The sequence below is a fragment of the Mycteria americana genome, chromosome 1 (genome assembly GCF_035582795.1).
Source record: "Mycteria americana isolate JAX WOST 10 ecotype Jacksonville Zoo and Gardens chromosome 1, USCA_MyAme_1.0, whole genome shotgun sequence".
Classification (NCBI taxonomy): domain Eukaryota; kingdom Metazoa; phylum Chordata; class Aves; order Ciconiiformes; family Ciconiidae; genus Mycteria; species Mycteria americana.
In genome coordinates, this window is record NC_134365.1 from 91,782,285 (window position 1) to 91,800,687 (window position 18,403).

At 49.3% G+C, this 18,403-nt stretch overlaps 2 protein-coding genes across 8 annotated transcripts in view; one reads left to right on the top strand and one right to left on the bottom strand.

Annotated features, from left to right (window-relative positions):
* Positions 1-18,403, top strand: part of POPDC2 (popeye domain cAMP effector 2) — a 24,731-nt gene continuing 6,328 nt past the window's right edge. For 2 of the 7 annotated variants that reach the window (XM_075512316.1, XM_075512294.1), the window contains exons 1-3: positions 2-936; positions 3,503-3,611; positions 6,923-7,424. In XM_075512316.1, coding sequence (XP_075368431.1) covers positions 392-936; positions 3,503-3,611; positions 6,923-7,378 — 1,110 coding nt within the window. In that variant the 5' untranslated portion in view covers positions 2-391 and the 3' untranslated portion in view covers positions 7,379-7,424. Of the gene's footprint in view, positions 937-3,502; positions 3,612-6,922; positions 11,149-11,315; positions 14,189-18,403 lie in introns of those variants that run through there. The other 5 variants (XM_075512326.1, XM_075512283.1, XM_075512305.1 and 2 more) reach the window with 5 other exon arrangements.
* Positions 14,335-18,403, bottom strand: part of PLA1A (phospholipase A1 member A) — a 17,348-nt gene continuing 13,279 nt past the window's right edge. The window contains exons 10-11 of the mRNA XM_075512353.1: positions 15,813-15,977; positions 14,335-14,483 (exon numbers count right to left, since the gene is read on the bottom strand). Coding sequence (XP_075368468.1) covers positions 14,399-14,483; positions 15,813-15,977 — 250 coding nt within the window. The 3' untranslated portion in view covers positions 14,335-14,398. The remainder of the gene's footprint in view (positions 14,484-15,812; positions 15,978-18,403) is intronic.

The window sequence follows — 18,403 nt, forward strand, 5'->3', positions numbered from 1 at the left end:
AACACCAGCTCCCTCCGCTGCTCTCTCACGGTCGCTATTTCCATTTGCCGGAGGACAGGCGAGAGAGGCAGTGCAACGAGATCTCTGTCCTGTCTGCAAGTTTTCCAGCTAATGGCCTCTACTCTTTCTTTGACTGAGCTCTTCTGGCCTCGTATTTGCCAACTCCTTTTCTCACTGGTGCGGCTAAGGAGGGGGCCAGCCACCGGTTTGTGAGCCACAAAGAAGAGAAACAAGCCCTTTTGGGATTTTTCAGGTGCAAAACCGTTCGGCAGCACTTTAACATGTCACTCTGAAGCGTGCTGCTGTGGGACCGGCTGGCGCTCAAGAGGAGGAGGAGGAACAACAGCTACCCAGCAGCTCTGGTTTCAGACCTCTGCAGCACCCTTTGTGTATGACAATTCATTCTGAGCGCAGGATGGCCAGGGAGGGTGGGGAGTGGGGAAGGATGAGTGCAAGCAGCCTCTCTTGGGACCAGGCTGTTCTCCAGCCTCCGGTGTGTGATGCCTGGAAGGAGATTATGGAGGGAGCAGCCTACCAGCTGGCCAGCTGCATTGTCCTCCTGGGTTACATGGGGGGAAGTGGCATCTTTGGGTCCCTCTATATCTTTGGCCTCCTGGCCCCAGGCTACTTCTGCTATGCTCTGTGGGGCTGGCTGAGTGCCTGCGGGCTGGATATCTTCGTCTGGAACATGCTGCTCGTCCTCGCCTGCTTGCTTCAGCTGGCTCACCTGGCTTACCGGCTCCGCAGAGATACCATCCCAGAAGAGTTTGACCTCCTCTACAAGACCATGTACCTGCCCTTGCAGGTGCCCCTGGAAGTCTACAAAGAAATCGTGAAGTGCTGTGAAGAGCAGGTCCAGTCGCTAGTCAGAGACCAGAATTACGCAGTGGAGGGCAAGACGCCCATTGACCGCCTCTCACTGCTGCTGTCTGGCAGGTAAAGTCTCTCCTGTTTCTGAACAAAGTCTGACAGCAAAGTGCTGTGGCTTATTGTTGTATTTTCATCTTCTGTAGAAACTGGGGTGAGGATTGTTTCCTTCTTCTTTGAGATATGCATCTGTTTGTTGGGGAGGGAGGTAATTTGCTTTTGGAGGTTGTTTTGTTTTGTTTTTCTAAATCAGAATATTTCAGGGAACAATTTGCAGAATCAAGCTATGTGCAGTGAAGCTGCCAGCTCAGACTTGCCTGTGATACTGTTGGGGGATCCTTAACTCTTTCTCTGTCAGTTTAAAGTGATCTTATTTCTGATGGGAGCAGACCAGCCATGAGAGAGTGTTTCTCAAGGCAGGAAGGCAGTGTGTCTGGACCTGTGGTCTCTGGGGGTACCAGACACACCTCTGTGATGTGAAGGGCTGTGCACTGAGTACTCTGAGTCCTCAGCTCACCTGCTCCCCCTGGCCAGCAGTGTTCAGGGAGAGGTTCCACCCTTGTTCCCAACACCTCAACCCTCAAGGCTCTGAAATTTTTTACTTTGAGGGTTATTTTGTCAAAAGAGAGAGAGCTCTCCTGTGGTGGATCCTGCCTCATCAGGCCTCTTTATTTCCCTGTGCTGTCATGCATTCATGATGTTCCTTCCTCTGGACTACCGAGGAGGACCTCAGGGATGTCTAGATAGTTGCACGGGGGATTTGATTATTGAGTGAACTGTGCTGATGAAGTACTGGCATGTGTTCACCTGAGATCCTGTGGCATGCCTTTATGAGCATATCTCTTAATCACAGAATCAAAGAATCACAGAATCGTATAGGTTGGAAAAGACCTTTAAGATCATCAAGTCCAACCGTAAACCTAACACTCCCAAGACCACCACTACACCATGTCCCTAAGCACCTCATCCAAACGTCTTTTAAATACTTCCAGGGATGGCGACTCAACCACTTCCCTGGGCAGCCTGTTCCAATGCTTGATAACCCTTTCAGTGAAGTAAAATTTCCTAATTGATTTGCAAAATCCAAATGCATACAAATAGTAATGATATTGGCTTCCCAGCTGCTGCCAGGCACTTGGCACTAATGCCAAGTGAGAGTGGGAAAGGAAGGAGATCTGTAAATGGGAGCAGTGCTGAGCTGCAGGAGGTGTGTCTCACAAGGATTTTTCTTTGGGAACACAAACCCAGCATCACCTGGGGCTTGTGTTTTACTGCGGTGGTCCATCCTCTCTGGTGAGGGGATGTGCAAAGAAGAAGGGCTGTCCTTCCTTTTTTTGGTGTTTGTCCCCTTTCTAGGATGTGTTAAGAGCATCCTGGGACCACTGACCAGTGCTGAATGGCAAAGCACTGGGAGGAAATTGAGTATGTGTGTTTCCATTAGGTGTCTTTCCCCTTACCAAACGTCTGTGCTGAGCAGCTTGCTCTGAAGTTTACCGTATCCGCAAATAATGTCAGCGGGGAAGAGTCTGTGCTGTCTTGCCCTGCACTGGATAATCTGATGCTGCTCTGTGGGCATGAAAGTGCTGGTGGGGTAGTTGTTCTGCTCTCTTTTGCAGTGACGAGTATGCATCTTGGCTGATATAAGATGCTCTTATGGAGATGGGATTGGATTTGCATTTCCTGGTACCCACTCTATTGCCTTGTGAGGTCCTCGCTGACCCAGCAGAGCATTGCTACCATTATGCTGCCCCCTCTTAAACTGAACAATAGCAAGACAAGGGGGGCTTGGAAATGCAGAATGTGCCTCGATCAGGAAACCTGCCTTGCGATCCCTGACCATTCCAGGAAGCACTCCCAGCTGACCGGAAGCCAACAGTGTAACTCCTGAAAGCAAGAATTGCCTTTGTGCATTGTACAACGGGGGAACGTGGTGACAGGGAGGCAAGAGGCCGCAAATCTGGTGGTGCAGCACTATGAATGGAGCTCCAGAGTGCCCTGCCATTGCCCCAGGCTGGTGCAGCTCTCCTCCTCTGCTCCCACAGCAGAGCTGGGTGCAAGTTTGACCTTGACATTGGTAGGCAATTGTAGCACAAGTAGGGGAAAGGGATACTTGGGAGGCCAAGAGAGATTGAATGGTAATGTGCAGCAAACTATGAGCTCGCAGTGTGATGTGCCAGGAACTATGTGATTTTGGGGGGTTCTGGGTGTAAGAGCTTCCCAGCATCGAGGTAGGGAATGCCCTCGTGCAACCCTGGGGACAGGAAGAAGATGCAAGTACGAAGAGCCACAGGCTGGCGTAGAAGTACCTGAAAAGCAGCAGCAGTCTTGTGGGCTGAGAAGTCCTGGTTTAGGATCAAGCATTGCACTTGTGAGGGCTGGCTTTGTAGCAGGAAACAGAAGACAGATGAAATATGGGGAAGAGGCAGCAGCTAGCGTTTCCCACAGAGAAAGGAGGGACACCCCCATAGACTGGAGCATCTGCAGCTGTCTCGGAGACGGTATGAGACATACGTGAGATGAGAAGTCCTTTCCTCCCTGGTGGGACCGGCTGCCTGCATGTTGTGTGAGCTGATGAGGTTTGTGTGACCTCTATTTTGTGGCCTAAGCCTGTGCACCTCACCTCTCCTCTCTGCAGGGTCCGAGTAAGCCAGGACGGACAATTCCTTCACTATGTCTTTCCGTACCAATTCCTGGACTCTCCAGAATGGGAATCACTGCGACCCTCTGAGGAAGGAACTTTCCAGGTAACCCCACGCGGCCGCGCAGCAGCACAGCTTCGCTCCTTGCCGCTTCGTTGCATGTCTGAGAAGGGGATGGAGGGGGCTTGTTATGCCATTCACAGCTAACCAGGAATACTTTCCTCCCCTTCCTCGTGGTTTAGCCAGCGCAGGATGGTGCGATCAGCTGTGTTATCTTTTTTTTCTACCTTCCTCTGAAGACCTCAGTGTGTGCTCTTACTATCAGCTGACAGCAGGCAGGGTGGAGGGTGGTGCTCCTTCCAGTTTAGCAGGGAGACGAGGTATTGGATTGCTGGCTCTCTTCCATTACAGCATTCCCTAGTACCTGTATTGATGCATTTGCCCTGCACGCTGCTGGCAGGGTGCATCATTCCAGCATCAGGATGGCAGCCACGACAATATGCAGCGGTGATGTAAATCCATAACTATCCTGTTCCTCACAGAAGTTTCTGATGGTGATGTGTTTGGGGTGGAGAAGCAGAAAGGATGATTCACACCCGAATATGGTTCTTTCTGAGGAGAAGAATCCCTTGCTGAGAGGCCAGACCAATTCTTATTTGCAGCAACTGAAAGGATTTTGCTCTTGCTGTCAACACCCCAAAGTATTTGTTTGGCTTTCCTTCTGGAGGAGATTACTTAAGCCCACATCTCTCTGTCTTTAACTCACATCGCAAGACAGGCTGATCCCTGTCAGGATGTCAATCTAGAATATGTCAGTTAGGGCACATGAGGAGGGATTTTGCTAATCTCTTGGGAGCATGGAACAGTCATGAGGGAATGATGATGCTTTCTCATGAGGGCAGCCACGTTCAGACTTGGTTAAACCAGGGCAGCTCTCTGAATCTGCTTTCCTTGGGTCTGAATTTGGCCCATGTGTGAAAGGGTCATGGCAGTTGCTCCTGAAAGCTATGCCATTGCCAGTGATTACAGTCTTGCAAGAGGAACAGTTGCAGGAGGTGGCTGACTGTGTGACTGTGGCACAGGGCTACAGCTCGTGAGCAGAAATAGGGACGTCGGGCCAAGATAATGGGGTTGAGAGGGCAACAACAGCATGGCTGTGCTAGGGCTGGGGGTATCTCATGTTTTCCACAGGGCTTCAATCCAGCAGCAGGTTGCTGCTAGCTCCTGGACTGTATTTGCCTCAAAGTCGAGCAGAGAGAAAGATGGCTGCCCGGTGCTCCTGGCAGGGAAATGGCCATCTGTATAGCATGCAACCCGCAAAGACATCTTCAGCGTTTTGTGAGCTAATTTTTGTGGAACTGAATCTTCCCAGACCCCCTGAGTGTCTTTATCTGTGGTGCGTGAGACAGCTCGGGAGCAAGCTGGTGCCAGTCTGCACCAGCCCTGCCAGTGCCACGCTCCTGGCCCCTCTCTTGCTCTGCCAGAGAGGGCTGGTCAGGGAGGTCGGCTGTGCCGCGCGCCGCATTGGGGGGGTAGAGTCCTAGGTGGGGAGAGGCTGCAGCCATGTGCTGGAAATGCCAAACCCCCTTTTCTGCTTACTGAGGAGCATGAAGAAGTAGCAGCCTGTGTGGGACCAGCATTCAGCAGGTGAGACTTGACCAGTCCATGTTCCTGGCAGGACATTACTCTTCACGGCTGTGCTTAGCCATGGTGATGTGCTGCTTTTGGCAGCTGTTTAACCCACTAGTCCCTCTTACCTCTGAGTAGTTAACAAAACTCTGTGGCATATCTCAACCTCATTCCTAGCATCACAATCACTTGGTTAAAAAAGTGCATGTTTGCCTCTGGGACTTTGCTGGAGGAGGGCACGGAAGGTTTTTCTTGCCCAAGTTTTCCCCATGGCTCTCTGGATTGAGCAGTTTCAATCCTGAGCCCACTGAAAAATGGCAGAAGCATGACTCAGTACAAGGAGAGACGGTTTCCTTGAGCTTTCTGCTTTGGATGTGTCTTCTTCCCACAGGACTGCTGGCTCCCAGTGCCTGAAGGAGTTGGGTTTCAGGGCTGGCACTTTCCCCCAGAAGGCTGAATTATGGGCTCCGCCAATGCCGGAGCACTTGTGTCGGTGGGGATTCATGACTGAAATCTGTCCTGCTGCTCTGGTTAGGAGGCAGGTTTTCTAATTACATCTCACTTAATCCCTCACGAGAAGTGGAGGCTTTCAATTGCCGTGCCAGAAATCGGTTAGGAAAATGAGATTCTGGTCATTTCAGTTTCCATGTGACCCTTCCTCTCGCTCACCTCGGCCTGGGAAAGTTCTCAGGTTTTATCTCCTATATTTCTTTCATAAGGCAGCTGCGTGCATGGCAGTGGCATTAAATATCAAACCCAAGGACACACACATGCAGCTAAGCTGTGTTCAGCTTCCCAGTGGCCCTCTGCCATGGTGGCTGGCCAAGGAGACCCCTGGATATAGAGTGAAAGGGAGCCCCGGGATATTTTGGCTCCAGCACTTGTTCGTATGCCAGTGTCTCCATTACACTCAGATGTTCTTCTTTGGCCCAAAGCAGTTTGACCCTTACCTTTTATTATTAAATTGATATATTACAATATACACTCATGTATTGTACAATGTTTTTTATTATTAATAGTCTGGTCTTACAGCTAGGGGGAAAAATGGCTCTGTTTGCATTGGCAAAACCCAAAGCAAAACAAAATGTTCTCTAAAATCAACCCAATAAAACCTTGAGTGAGTTCCCTACCTACACACAAACACAGTAAACCCCTTTTATTTCCTCTCTACTGAGCTGTGCCGTGCATCCTTCAAGGCCATTCAGCCCTACAGCACCTGGCAGAGCTGATGAGACAGGATGTCCCTCTGGCGCAGGGTGACCAGGCAAGCCTTCCAGGTGGCCCTTCCCATACCCAGGGCCTTCTTGGAGCAGAGGGTGTGCGACTCAATGGCAGGACAGGGCAGCAGCCTGCTGCAGGGCTACCCACTGGTGACTTGGGCCAGCTGGACACACAGAAACACTTCCCTCCATAACGTTTCTGTATAGGGATAAGGCCACCTGTGCCACCCTGCTCATTTCAGCTACATCGCTCAGGTGTCAACAGGGAGCATCGTCTGAAAGTGAGAGGGTGAAATGTAGCTCGTCGTGTGGCTAGATTAAGCAAGGGCATGCCGCTAATTGTATAGGAAAGCCTGGTCTCTGGCTCCTTGGGGAGGGGAAGCAGGGGCGGGTAAGGATTTATCTGATCATTTGCTTTGGACAATCTGACTCTCCAGCCCCGCCGCCTCCAAGGAGAGCAGGCGTCAAAGGGGCTGGGGTCCTTCACTGGAGAGAAGCATGCAGCCCCAGGGCAGGTGACGCCTACCCGGGTGGTAGGGCTTACTCTGCTCCCTCCCTGCCCCACAGGTCACGCTGACGGCAGAGACCGACTGCAGCTTCATCACCTGGCCGAGGAAGAAGCTGTATCTCCTCCTGAGGAAGGACCGCTACGTTGCCCGGCTCTTCTCCTCCCACCTGGGCTATGACATCTCGGAGAAGCTCTACTCCCTCAACGAGAAGCTCTTCGCCAAGTTTGGCCTTCGCTTTGACATCCGCTTGCCCAGCCTTTACCACGTCCTCGGGCCAGCCTCCTCTGAGGGGGAGCCAGAGGACTGCGAGGAGCCACCACCTGCCTCTGGCCAGGCTGGTGCCTCCGAGCCTCCTCTGCAACCACCGCCACCGCCGCCGGCTCCACGCCCCCGGGCATCCCGGCCTGACAGTGACCTGCTGGGTGAGGACTCCACCAGTCTTGTCTTGGAAGATTTTGCTGAGTTGCCGGGGTCTTTTATGGACTATGTGAGCGAAGGGGAGTATATGAAGTGAGGGCACTCCTGGCATGGGCACGCCTCACCCTGTGTGGGACCCCTGCGTAAGTACCCGCTTGCGGAAGCAAGTCCTTCCCGCGATGCAACTGCCTGGGCAAAGCAGCGGCCCCCAGCCTCTCGCCCTCGTTTACCATGGGTTTGCTCCTCTGCAGCGTTTTTTTGCCTGCTGCCCCAAGGAATCCTGGGAGGTGGGCTCCAGCTGTGTGATTTTTTTTTTTTAAGGAAAAGCAGCAGGGTAGAGGCTTGACTCCAGACATTAGCTGCACCGTGGGGTGGAAGGACCAGTAAGCCGGCCGTAGGAAGCTCTTCCCTGCCCTGTCCTCTTTCCACCCCTCAGGGGAGGCAGAGAAACTGAAATGGTGTCCAGGCTGGCGGGTGGTACATGAGTGCCTGCAGAGACCCCACAAGGCTCAACCTGGCTCGCCATGAGGTAGAGCTGTGCCTGGAGATACTCCAGTATTGAGCTGAGGAAGACATCGGCATGTGAGAGAGCAGACAACCCAGGAGATGCTGACAGGGGTAGAAACAGCTCCAGGGTTCACAGCAGATTGATAGTGGGGAGTTGCTGTACACCTTGCAAGTGCTCAATCTGGGCAGGGGGAGAAAGCTCAGAGTCCTTCCTCCCCCTGCCCACCACAGCTCATCCCAGCATTTGCTCTGTCCTCCTTTTTGCCGCTGAGCTTCATTCAGCTCAGCCAGATCCGTAAGGTATTGAAAAGACTGTCCTGTGTGGTATACCTCTTGCCTCCAATGACCCTGGGTGGACTGACAGGCTAAACACTGTTTTAACACACCCCAAACTCTGCTTTCTGGTGAGATGCTCTCTTCCAAGATGCCAGCTCTTTACTCTGCAAGGGAAAAATTCCCAGGCCTGGTGGAAATGGGGGCAGAGGAGCAATGTAGGCAAACAGAAATAGACGGGAGGGTGGCTTGTGCTTGAAATTCAGATCCAAGTGGCCAAGAGAGAAATTCCACACTTTTAGCCAGCCGCTGCACTCCAGCTGCTGCACACCAGCTGCAGACCCCGGAATGTGCATTCCTGCCACTGCCCCATAATAGCTGCTTTCTGACATCCAGCTGCCAGACACCAAGCCTAGGACTGGGATTTCTGTCCTAGAAGTGACCACTGCATGTGTCCCAGTTGGGTCTGCGTGGCAGAGAGGAAGTTGCAGGGCTGGGCTGCAGCTGGGGGAGACCATCTTCCAGCAGGCATCCTTGAACATGGTGCACCATTGCACCCTGGTCTTCCCTGTGCCCTACTTCTGGGCTGCAAATGCTTGGGCTGTGGACTCACTGGCAGGGAGCATGAAGTAGGACACAGTGACTCCTGGCACAAGCCCTGACAAGTCTGCCGTAATCTTCCCTACCCTGCAAGTGCTTGTGCACAAGCCTCACCGCTGTGACGGCAAGGGGACCATCCCTCCTAGGTGCTCTAAATGAAAAGGCTGTCTGGGTCAGACAGCACTTCCTATTTGCAGTAGGCTGCTGGTGGAAGAGGCCTTTTTTGCTGTTTCATTCAGTTACTGTTCTTAGTTTTTGAAAACAGTGGAACTAGAAGATCTTCCTGGTTTGTACAGTTCTGCTTTGAGTTGAGTCACATGCCTGTTCTGCTTCCATGCCTCCAAACTTAAAATCTGGGATATAAAGAAACTGGCCAGGGAATGAACAAGTGTATTTGAGTTTGCTTGAATAAGATAAAAAGTCAGTAAGAGTTTTTCTTTGGGTTTTTTTTGTTTGTTCGTTTTTTTAAAAAAGGAGGCAGAGAGAGAAAAAGAAAGAAAAATCCTTATTTGTTTTCTAGCTTAGAAGTCCTAGGAATGTGAAGTCCCTGGTTTTGCTGGTAAACTGCTGGAGATATGAATTTGCAGCTTTTTCAGTCCTTACTTGGAGAAGCAGGAACACAGAATAATTTATGAGACAGCCATCCTCCTAACTGTCAGGAGTGTCTGTTGAATAGATACAATCAAAAATGAATGCAGTTAGTGTTGTAAACATGGTGAAGTCACTTTGTCTATGCTTTGCTTGTATTTTGTCTTCTCAGCAGAAGCATATCCATTCTCAGGTCATTGGCAGAATTTTTCTGGTTGATCAAGCTTAATAAAATCAGAATTTCAAATGCAATTAGAAAAGGAAGGAGGCAAGGAACACCATAGCTTTTTTTGAATCGTTTCCACCTGGTTTTGGTAATGAGCCAATATTGTAAACATACACACAAGACGGGTTTGTGTGTGTTGGGGAAGGCTTGTGCTACACAGCACAAAGCTATTCTTTCCATTATTCTTATACAATTATTCTTATACAATATATTATTCTTATACAATTATTTTAAAACACGTTGGAAGGTGGAGGCTTTTGTCTTTCTAGATCTTGTGAATGAGGCAGTATCAAGGTATGCTGATACTTGCAGTAGAGACCTGCAATAAAAGCCGAAATGTTTCAGAGGCTACTATTTGGGGTGGGAGAGGAGGATGATCTTCCTTGTCTGTCAGTCTGGAGACAATAGCCAGTGTGGTATTTTAATTTCTAAGGTACTTAGACAAGAAAACACAAACTCTTGTTTAGTGTGTCCGTTAACAGTGGAACAGGCGCTTCCTTGTTACTTTGCTCACCACTTGGGTATCCTGATCACATCATGTCCCAGCAGCACAACAGCAGTTGTCACATCCGGACAGTATTCCACAGCGACTTGAGTGCCTAACCACAAAAATTAGTGATACAGAGGGACTGCAGTTCTCCCTTCTGGCCAGGCACTTGTCACAGCTCAGCAGATGATCAGAGTGGGTCTGCCATGGCCCAAAGAAACCAATTTCATAACTTTTCCCTTAGAAGTGGTGAAAATATCTTTAGTAAACAGGGATATTCCATGCGGTGTCATTGTTCGAAGTAAGGATAGCTGCAGTCCCAGAGATCAGAGCTCCCCTGAGGCCTTCCCCAGGTTCCCCAGGCTCTCATCTCCTTCCCCTGCAGCTTCCAACCTGGGTAATCACCTCACCTTCCAGCTCTCTAAATTCCCCGTGCTGAAGTGCTTCTATGGATCACGTTCCTTTTCATTTTCTGTTGCTGCAACGGCCGCCTTGCAATGCCACAGTGCAGGACAGCAATTCTTGAATGCCCAAAGTGCTGCAAAGATCATGCAGAAGAAAATATTCCTGGGAGATACATTGGGCTACTAGTCTTATCATCTAGTTCCTTGAAAGAGTTTCTAGTCTGCTTACAAGCAAGACAGACTGTGATATCCCACTGATGAGCATGTTCTTTCTCTGAGGAGGAGAGATATTTCAGTAACTTACAGGCTGCCTGTTTAAGAGAGGCAGGTTCAAAGGTTCTCTTCAAAACTTGCTTTAACAGTGTACTGCTGGTATAGCTCAATGCTCAATAGCAAAACTAAGCTTTATTCCTTGCATGAAAACTCGAACAACCAAAAGCCACCTGCTTTTTCCCCTTTTCACATTGCATCTGCTCTAGTTTGTTGCTATCAAGTGTTTGCAAGATGTGGAGCTGCTGCTACTTAGTTTTGTACACTTACATCTGGGGGCTGACTTTCCATCTGGTGGGTGAGGTGGATGGATGAATGCTTGGTATCTAAGTTAGTAGGAATTGGTTTATGGCTGCTTTGAGAGCAAACTCAAAGGAGCTATGGGCTTTTAACTGGTATTACAGAAGGTGCTTGGAGGGGTTTGTTTTTGCTGTCTCAGGATGGGTGGGTAACTCCTTTTTCTGAATTATCACATGTTGAACAATTGCATAGTTTTGCATGCTAATTTAGGAGGGGAGGGGAGAAGGACACGTCATGGTGGGCTTCATGAGGTTTGTGTCTTGGAAAAGCATGGAAGTAAGAATTATTCCTGTGATAATAACGGTGCTCTCTTTCTTTCTTTCTCTCTCTCTCCCCCTCCCTCCCCCCCCCCCTCCCCTTTCTCATTTTCATTCTGCAGCCTCTGGAAACCTTCTCCAGAGTTCCCCCCACCCTCTTTGCAAAGGACGAGCCCCTCTGGCTCCCACTCAGACCCCCGAACTCTAGGGAACAACAGGCTGTTTTGATCCCGAAGCCCCTCCGAGGGAGCGTAAGGTCACATAGGTTTCTGACCAGAGAGACACTCTTTAGCAATCACTGAGACGTCTGCTTGCAGACATGTACACTTGGGAGCACGTGAAGCACATGCGTGAGACTGCAGTGTAACACTCCAGCACCTCCCACCCCACAGCTGATCACCAGAGCTGCCTGCCCCAGTGAGCTTCCCCGGTTTGTTTTCTAGTCCTGCCTCTCTGAGGTGTGTCGGCAGCTCTGATACCAAGGTACACCGATGTAGCTGCAAGTGATACCAGCCTGCTCGCAGAATCTGTGTTCCCTTTGATTTAATGATTCCCATTAAAGTCAGAGATGAAACTACTGGTGTTTGAGGATTTGGAGAGGGAGATAACACCGTTTGAAAGGCTTCAGGTGATCTCAAGGCACGGGGGGGAAAGGACAGGGGAAAATGGGCTGCCTGATGGCTTTGGTAATGGGCTTGTAATGGAGAGCATGATATGGAGATTTGATATCATGCATCCCATTGGGCATCCACTGTAGTAAGTCCAGAAACTCCTTTTCCAGGGGTTAGGATTTCTCATTTATGACAAGCACCACTTCTCAAAGAAGTTACCGACTTCTGGTGAAAGGTCGGTTGTTTGAGTTGATTCATTTGGAATAAGAAACGGGAGGAATCGGGACTGGGGGCAGGTGTAGGCAAGAAGCAGAGTCTGAACCCTTTCTTTTTTTTTTTGTGCTCAATGGGGGATGACCTCAGGGTGCACACACCGAGAGAAGCAATGAGTGAGTACAAAACATCTGTCTGGAGAGCAGCCACTGGTAGGAAGAAGTGCAGTATCTTGGGTGAAAATAATGTGGAGATGGAAGGCCTCTTCCAAGTTCAGTTGCAACAATCTGACAAGCTTCCCCAGCTTGTCATCTTCCCCATCTCCTCTGTCAGGGAACCAGAGATGGCAGTCCCAGTGGAGGAATCCTCTGTTCCACAGAGCCTGCTGCAACCAAGCTGGGTGGTGAGTAGCAGCGTCTCCAGGGCAGATATCCAGTGGAGGAGCAAGGAATGTCAGTCCCTCCATCAGCACGCACAGGGCAGGGCGTTCGTCAGTGCCTCTTGGCACAGACACAAAGGGGCACGGCCGTCCTGCATGTAGGGCTGGCTCTGTGTCAGCTGGTGGAGGCAGCCCTACCTGCCTCGTGCTGCTCACACAGGGGCTATGGCCCAGAGACCGGTTTGACGTGTCTTGCAAGTCTCGGCTGGGCAAGATCCATGCCCTCGGGATCTGGCACTCTTTCTGAGGTCTGGAGAGGCCTCTGAAGTGGTGAGTATGTGGGATCCATGGTGTACACCGCTCCTCGTGCTGCTCGCCTTTGCTGTCACCCCAGGGCAGGAGAACAGGGCTGCCCCAGGCCTGGGGATCATCCTGCTAATGGTTGTCACCATGCTCTGTTCTGCATTCTTGCTTCAGCCTGACCTCATTGCCCTTCACAGCTAGGAAATGCCTCCAGCAAATTAACACGAGAGCTGTTGGGGTCCCTTCTGCAAATGAAATGAAACTGCGTTCGTTGTGGTGCTTTGTACACCTCCCTGAAGTAGTGGACCGGATTGGGCTGAATTATGCACTGCCCTTCACAGGTGCCTGCTGAGGTTACATTCCAGTCTTCAACAAGAAGCTCCTTGGAAACCCTTCAGTCATGGCACCAACTAACCTGGATCTCTGTTAGGTTGTCAGAGCCCAGCTCTAACCCTCTCCTGAGTGTATGCTGGAAATAGTGTTTGTTAGCTGGCCTTCCAAACAGCCACATGGCAGGGACCAAAAACTTGGACGTGGGCTCAAAGCAGGAGCTAACACTCCTGCAATGACGCTGTCTAGTGGAGCAGTAGTGACAGCTCATGCCACATGACTGAGGCTTCCTCACAGCAGAAGTGCCTTTAGCATGTCCCTCTCTCCTGATCATGGTGTTCTGGCGCACTTCTCTTATCACCCAGTGAAGCCAGTACAGGGAACCAGAGAAAATGGTCTATAGAAGATGTGGTTTGTGGGCAGAAGCAATGTAAGACTTTCTCCTCTTTAATTTGCATATGCATCAAGGTGATGGAAAAGGTGTGGATGGGTGAGGGCTGTTTCTATGTATGTGTCTCTCATATTGTAATCTTTAACCAATTCTTTCCAAATCTCAGCTACTTTTCCAGGTCTGAAAGGCCGTGCTGAGTTCCTGGGACTAATTTGTGTTACGTGGCCTTGTAGCTACGATGCTCCATTCTCCTCCTATTACCTTCTATTCTGGGCAGTTGTTCAAAGCAGTGCAAAATTGGATGCAAGAGCACTGCTGTGCTCCTGGTGTCTGTTTCACTTCATGTGAGCTTCAAAGAGAACAAGCCAACAGCCAGAAGAGCTGCTCCAGGCCTGTCATGGGAAGGAGATTCATTCTGATTATTTAGCAGGAGCACTAACATGAAATCAATATGGTCTCACTCTGAAAGTGTCTTGTAGACAGGACTAGTGAGTTTCCCATTGGAGCATTGGCTAAGAATGACTCCTTCCTGTGCCAAACCTGAACCACACAGTTTCCCCTTGATGATGAAAAATAATACTTCCCATCTTTAATATAAAGTTCTCATGACACTTTAATATAAACCACAAATGAATCATCCCAATACTGCTGTTGTAGGAAGAGTGATACTATCTTCTTCTTTCATACACATCTGACCTTGAGATTAAATGACTTGCCCATCTCACTTTCAGAGCTAGGTACAGAATCCATAAGATGAAAGTCCCAATCCAGACTTTTAACAGAGGTCTTGATGTAACCAATCAACCTTGTAGTCACCAATCTGCCGCACACTTCTTTTCCTTGACATCCTGTCCCTAATGCAGGAAGTAAAAAACCCATCCAGTTTTATGGTGAAAGTATCATCTGTGAGCAGAGAGCAGCAATAGATTTAGGGCTCCTTTCCAGTTTTGGGTATGCCTGCATGCTCCAAAGGCAGTGCTAGGCACAAGCAATGGGCAGCTCGTAGGAGATGTCTGTGTTGCCGGGGAGGGTGAGGTTCCAGGGCAGGCATGACATTGTCCTGCTGTGGGAAGAGCACAGGGAAGTTAGGCTGTGCATTAACAGGCAGGGGTTGCTATCCTAACACAGAGGCAAGCAAGCTGCAGATGGACCTTGTGCTGCTTTGCAAGGGTATGATGAACAGGGTGCTGTGCCCTGGCTGGGATGAATTCGCTGGAGGGGTGCGTATGGGGTTGTGTCCTTCACCTTTCCACCGCCTCCTCCTAGCAGTACCATTGTTGCTCTGAGTGCTCCCAGCTTAGTGATAGAGCATAGTTGTGAACCTGTGCAACTCTGCAGCTTTACACCTGAACCACAGCCAAGTCCAGTGTTTCCAGGGGTGCAGGTTAGCACACCTTTAAGGCAATGTGCCATGCTGTCCCATTCATAAGTGATAAAAAGTCATGTATCTACACATCCATCCCAATTTTGCAGTGCTTTGCTCTGCAAAGCACACTAGTAAGGAATACTCCTTATGCTCAAGGGAGTGCCTGGTATTTATATAGGAATGCTTCTTTTTTTCCCTATCTGGGCCTGCTAGATATATTTTTTACTGCCTTGTGCTCGAGTCTCCTTACTGCCCATCAGAACAGAATTTGAATGTGAGCCCACTTTCCCTTCTGCTTCTGGTTTTCCCTGCTTTGGAGTACCTACTAGCTTGCTTCAGCCTGGAGCCAGCATAAGAGTCAACTCAGAAGCAATGTGGACAGAGTTTAATGTGTTGATATAGACACAGCTATTTTTCCCTGCCTGCAAGAACTCTGGATCTGCAAAACACCTGGCGAGAATACTGTATTATGGAGAAGACATCTCTCTCGGGATGAGGTAATTATGGCTGAAGGCATATACTCTACAATGCCTGGCCCAGAAAATGCCAAAATGTTGTCTTTAGCCTTAGTGCTTTATAAACCTGTGCAGTATAAGAAGCATAAATGTATGACTGGTCTTCTGTTGTCTCATCCTGAAAATGTGTGTCTGTCATGTCTCAAATGGGGGCCCATTGTAGACGGGGAAGATGGAGAGAGCAAGCAAGGACAAAAGGAACAAATTCTAGTTAGTACAAGCTTTTGCCATGGTTTGTGACTTAAGCATCTTCAAGGTATGTGAGGCACAGCCATTTTCCTTCTATGGCACAACACTTTTATCCTGGGGGAAGAATTGTAGAAAACTCCTAGAAAACTACCTTGGAAGTTTTTCGCTCTAACAGGTAGAAAATTATTTACACAGGGACACAGAGGGGATGGGAGAGACCTCTTCACATGTTTATCTAAACGGGGGAGAGAATGCATTGTTTCAAACCACAGGCTGCATCCACAGGCTCAGTGGATCCCTGTAAGATATTCCTGTGACTTACTTCCTATCAAGAGGCAGCGGGGCTGCACAGAACTTGCCGACAATGAATGACTCATCCTTCCTCCAAAACCGATTCTTGGCGAGATACTTCAGTGTCACATTGTTTATCTGGCAGAGGGGAACTCTGTGGGCCAGCAGCCGTTTGCCCGTCTCCTGGTGCTTAGGTCTACAAGGTAGAGTGAGAGATGTGAGGGAGAACATTTAATCAACCTGCACATGCAGGCCATATGCAGGTGTGCTGAAACACTGGAGGAACCTCAGGTATTATTGTGAAGCCCTCACATACTAAAATGGAGTGAGACGACTCATCTGTCAAAACAGGCCATTGCATGAGAGTCTTATTGGCTGTCTCTCTATGTTTTATCTCTGAAGTCAGGAAAATTTCTGTATAAATATCTTTCCTTCCATCACACAATTATGACAACTCTTCTTGCTATTGCATATAGATCAAAACACTGCCCAGATTGCTACAGAGAGCTAAGTGGTAGATAAAGTCAACATCTATGAAATCATGAATGGCACGGATAGGGATCAGTTGTTCACCATTTCTTCCAGTGCAGGAACGAGGGGTCATCAAAGAAAGCTAACAGGTGGCAAGCTCAAAAAGATTGCACACTGCACAGAGCACCATTCCTTTTAAGCTGTTAAAATCCTTGCTGTGGAATGTTGTGGATGCTAGAAAGTTTACATGACTGTACAAGTCATAGGAGGGGGACTGGACAAGTTCGTGGAAGGCAAAGGCATTGGGAGCTAATAAGGACAAAGATCTCACCTTTGGCTCTGAAAGTCCCTGAAATGTAATTAGTCAGACACTGGGAAACTGTTTGGGGGAAGTATTGCTGCATGCTTATGTTGCCTTTTTTTATACTTTTCTCTAGGTATTTGCTCTTGAACCATGTTGAAGGTAGGATGCTTGGATAGAGGGACATTTGTCTGTCCTTATGCTCTTACCCAGGTAACAGCAACTGAGAAATGCAGAGGTTGGGTAAATAGCCAATGATCAGAGCCCAGTTGGTTGCGTGCTACAAAGGGGTGCTGCCCAGCCCTTTTATGCAGGTGGCCCTTCTGTGGAGTCCATCTAATGGGCCTTCTTATGCTTGATCTACTTGGCACCTCTAAGAGCTGGAGATCATTGATTTCCTTGTGCTCATGAAGATTGTGTGTGTAGCTGACTCAGTGCTGCCTGATCGGGAACATGATGGTAGGGAAAGGGAAGAAGTGACAAAAGGGTCAGGAAGAGCCTACAATTCTGCTAACCAAAGTTGCTCCTGGGAGGAGGCTGACAGCTGCACTCAGCATCCTCCTAGGCCAGGGTGGCCAACCCAAACCAGTACATCCCGTCCCTCCCTTAGACTGCAGTGGTAGATGCTGGAGGTTTTGTGTCTGACTGTCTGGCTTGAAGCTGCCAAAAACAGGAAGCATCATGAAATTGTAGTTATAAAGGTGAATAATGGATAGCAAATGGAAAACAGATGGGAGGCCATCTCTCTATTGCATATTGTCCATGGGCAGGATCCAGCCCTGCCCTAGGACAGAGGAACACAGGTTAAGTGGGTTGAAGAAAGTCACTCCTGGGACTGACATTTGGTCCAACTCCCCACAACCTTTGGGTGGATGTAGGACCCTTGGCTGGCTTCAGAAGTATGTTTTCTTGGATATGGGGGATGATGTCGTGTGATGTGTAAGCAATGGCAATGCAGGTGGGAAGTGTGCTGTGTAATAAGCTCCCTTACTCTGTCAGCCCCATGACAGCTATGGGGCTTGGGTATATGTCTCTTGAGGCACTCTGAGCAACATGTGGGGTAACAGCATCCCAAGGAGTGAGATTGGAAGTAATGTTTCGAAGAGGAGAAGAGAAGGGCAATGTGAGGTAAGACACAACCGTGTGAGTCACTTGCTGAAGGTATGAGTCCCAAGTCCCTGTGCACTTTGGGGGAACTGCAGGATGACATGCATGTCAGACCACCTGAAATAAGTCAGTGATTGATCAGTGTCTGAACTGCAATGTGAGAATCTATGTTTAGATGCCCATTCAACACTCTGAGCTTGACTGCACTGGAGGGCTGAGCTTTGCCCAGACAGGGGAGATTTCACTGTTCTTTCCTACAGTGTGAATTAAAAGGGATATCTTCAATTTTATACTCTCAAATCTGAAGGCTTATTGCTGTGAGCAAATTTTTTGGTTTAGCCTTGTGCTTCTTAGGAAGGCACTTAAATGAAACACAGGTGCTGTTCTCCCAGGGTAAGGGTATCTCTGGGTAGGTTACCCTGCTATAACTCTACTGTCTCATTAAAGCTTGAGGGTACAGCAAAGCCTCGGGATTGCCTGCCTGTCTCACTTCCCCACGCAGCCTTTCTCTCCAGCGCTCACATGCCTCTTGCTGGACACCTATCAAACCCTGTGTCTGACACTGCAAAAGTAAGTGCTGCATGTCTTCCTGAGAAAATCACGGGTCCTGCCTTGACTTGGGTGTTATGATTTCCTCCCTCCTGCATCTTTGGAAAAGGCAGACTTGGCTTCCAAGCCAGGGAGGGGTTGAACAGACTGAGCTCCACCAGGCTGGGGTATAAACTCCAAATTGCAGTGCCTGG